Source organism: Habropoda laboriosa, unplaced genomic scaffold, assembly GCF_001263275.1.
Source record: "Habropoda laboriosa isolate 0110345459 unplaced genomic scaffold, ASM126327v1 scaffold78, whole genome shotgun sequence".
NCBI lineage: Eukaryota > Metazoa > Arthropoda > Insecta > Hymenoptera > Apidae > Habropoda > Habropoda laboriosa.
This window is the reverse complement of record NW_017100180.1, coordinates 627943-631442: the sequence shown is the minus strand read 5'-3', so window position 1 is coordinate 631442 and position 3500 is coordinate 627943. Positions and strand designations below refer to the sequence as shown.

The following is a 3500-nucleotide window of genomic DNA, read 5'->3' as shown; positions in this document are numbered from 1 at the left end:
TTCTGAATATGTAAGTATTATTAAAAATTTAAATAGATTCCACAAAAAATTTTTGTATAGTATGATTACATAAATTTAATATATACCATGTCACTAGGTTTAAGTACACCACTATCTACAAGTCTTTCTGCTATAAGATTTGCTGAACTATTAGATGGTGTTGCAATTAGCATTCGACTTTCAGGTATAGTTGATAAGATTTGCAGAATTGTTTCACAAAGAGTAATAGTTTTTCCTGTACCAGGTGGTCCAAATATCACATAAGGCAATGGTCGTGCATGTCCTTTTAATATATTTCTTACAGCTTCCTTTTGGTAATGATTCAAATTTTTATTAAACCAAATTAATTTTCGTTTTCTTACTTGTGAAATAAATGGCTTTAATTCTGCATTACAAGAATCAATTGATGTTTCTTTTGAATTTTCTAGTAATGTATTTATTGAATTTGTATTGATATTTGTTTCATTCTTTACTTCAATACATTGATTGTCTTTAGTTGCTGTATTAGATTTGATTGGAACTTCTCTATTTTTTTTTATAGGTTTAACATTAAATAATCTTTGTGCAACTGACATTTTTGTAAATGATTTTGTTGTACTATTAGATTTATTACTTGTAGATGTAGTACTAGTACAAGAGGATTCGGATGATACAGAATCGGTCCGTTGATGAGTCACTTTTTTAAAAATTGGTTTATCCTTTTCCTCAAATTCTTCAAGATTTAATTGAGATTCTTTTTCAATTACATGTGTAGGAAATAAAAAGTTGAGACCAAGACGATGTACAGCCATATTAATTGCATTATGACAACGTTGTATAGTCGATTGTGAACATTTAAATGTTACTTGACAATCTTCATAATTATACTCTTGTTGAAATTTATGATTGAATTTTAAAAAAATTTGCAAATTTGCAACTTTGTGAATAAATCCTTCATATTTTTTCAATTTTCCTATTTCAAACATCATTAAAATATAAATTTCATGTAGGATGAGTTTTTATATATGTACATGTATTTAGTCATGTAAACTTGACATTGTATATTTTCACATTTAATAACATACCTTGAGAACTATCCCATTTAAAAGATACTATAGCACGATCACCAATAATAAGAGATGGACGTTTCTCTGCAAGTCCAGGCACTTGCATAACCAGATATTCTCCAGAACGTCTCATAATTGTGCTTTCTATATTATATTGTTGCATATTTATTGTTTGAGCAATTTCTTCTAAATATAATAGAGCATGAAAACGATCTTTATATGATTCAAAACAGAGTCTATTCAATAGGTAAGGTATAGAATTTCCTATGTCATATTCACATTCAGTTTGTGATTTTTTTTCATTGATGCACTGTGATATTATGTCCCAATAGTATTTAGGAACTTTGAATGTGGCATTTCGTACTTTAATAAATGATGGTGGTCTACATGGACGAATGCCTGGAATGTATGTATCTTGATTCCATTCATCTAGGTCTGGCAAGCAACATTTATTAAAGTTGATATTATTACTTTTACAATATGACTTGTTTTGTATAGTTTTAGGTTTAACAGTAATATTAAAAACTCTTCCAATTTCAAAACTTTTGAAATTAAAGATAAATAATTCTTTGCTTGTACCAATAAACTTTGCTGTGCATTTAAATATGTAAGTTAATGTATCAGAAGGATTTAATACTGAAACTGTATTAGGATTAGTAGGTTGTATTAAAGTTAATTGAGAATGGGCCTTTTTTATCATGAAACAACCTCTGTGCAATACATGAGCAGTATTACCTACATTTTCTATTGTAACAGTAACATTAGCTTCTTCCAATACATTTAAAACAATATTTAAATTGTCACTAATAATAATATCATACTTGTTTTTTGCAAGTTTCTTTAAATTCTTTTTTGTTACAAGAGTATTACACAATGCTGGTAATTTAGTTTCTTTTCCAGAGATCTATAAGGAAAAAATGTATTTTCATTACATTTGGATTTTTCATATAATACAACTTCTTAAATTCATATAATGCTTTTAAACAGACATTAATTTACCCAACAAAACTTGCCTGAAGTATTGGGGCCACTGTCAATGACCTCCATGTATAAATTCCTTGATCACTTTCAATACTGTCACTAATCACTTTATCACCAACACAAGGAATGTATCCAGAATCACATATTCTTTTATTAAATACAGTATCTTTTCCAATAATACCTATTTCTTTAATTGGATCATAACTAGATATAGTACCAATATCTAACTTAGATCGCAAAGGTTCTATTTTTTTTACTTCTGAAATTTCTTCATTTAGATTATCAGAATTTTCATTGATTTCTACTTTTGATTCTAACTTTAACCAGTCTCCAATCACAGGAATAAATTCAGATTGTACTGTATTTAAGTCAACAGAAATGTTATTAGGCTCTACAACTAATAGCCGATTCTTACGCTCTATAACTTTTCCAATAACACATTTTGTTAATGATTGTGGTTCAACAATATTCGCTTCAAAATCTGTCACATCATTATCCCATGAATCAGGTATCACAGAAATTATTTTTTTTATTTTGTATTCTTTCTCATTATCTTGTGAAGCCAAGTAATAAACTCTATCACCTACTTTTAAGTTTTTTATTAAAATGTTTACTGCATCACACACATAAAAGTCATCAATTACAATATAATCTGTAGCAATCAATGTTATGTTTCCTGTTTTATAATAACAAACATCTTTATTCGAATATTCATCTTCTTGTGTTTCTTTATCATAAGCATTCTCAATTCGAGCTATGACATTGTTTATTTCGTCTGTTTCACCTTTAGTAGTTGACTTATATCCTATAGTATACTTTATAAAGTTATGTATAAGTGATAGCATATTTAATTTTTATTACTTCTATCCATATACCTATGAACATTTATTATTGTTATTAAAACTCACGTTAATGTTATTTACAAACGAATATTTGTAGTATAAAAATTTTTCGATAATTAGGATATACCGATCAATTGGTTGATATCTCCACTCTGTTGCTTTAATGTAATCCAATTCCTTTCTTAAAGATTGAACGCGTTTTAAGTGTAACTCTCGAAGTAGACGATCCTGTTGTTTTTGTTCCTGTAACTCGGATTTCATTTGATTTAAAATTTTCGATGTCTGATTCCCAACAGAGGTTAGTTCTGATTCTTGGGATTCCGAAGTTCTTTGTCCTGGTGAATGGCTCAAAGTTCCAGATGATAAAGTAGAGGAATTCATAATTTTATAAATAATGTTACAAAATCCTACATATTACTTGATGATCTTCGAGTATACACTTTTTTTTAAGTTCTATCGTTCATTTATATGTGCAAAGCACCACTTCCTAAATACACATGGTTTACATGATGGAATCAATCAAAACGAATACGTATGTCATCATAGAAGCGGGAAAATTGTATTTGTATTTTTGAAGTTCAAATTTTTATTCAATTTTAAACCAAGTGTATACCTGAAATGTCAAATCTTC

At 28.1% G+C, this 3500-nt stretch overlaps 1 protein-coding gene across 1 annotated transcript in view; it reads right to left on the bottom strand.

The window, feature by feature from the left end:
• LOC108579017 (probable RNA helicase armi) overlaps positions 1–3074 on the bottom strand; it is a 5085-nt gene extending 2011 nt beyond the window's left edge. Inside the window, exons 1-4 of the mRNA XM_017942444.1 lie at positions 2997–3074; positions 2060–2902; positions 1065–1950; positions 87–952 (exon numbers count right to left, since the gene is read on the bottom strand). Of these exons, the coding sequence (XP_017797933.1) occupies positions 87–952; positions 1065–1950; positions 2060–2872 (2565 nt within the window). The 5' untranslated portion in view covers positions 2873–2902; positions 2997–3074. The remainder of the gene's footprint in view (positions 1–86; positions 953–1064; positions 1951–2059; positions 2903–2996) is intronic.
• Between the last annotated feature and the right edge of the window lie 426 nt (positions 3075–3500).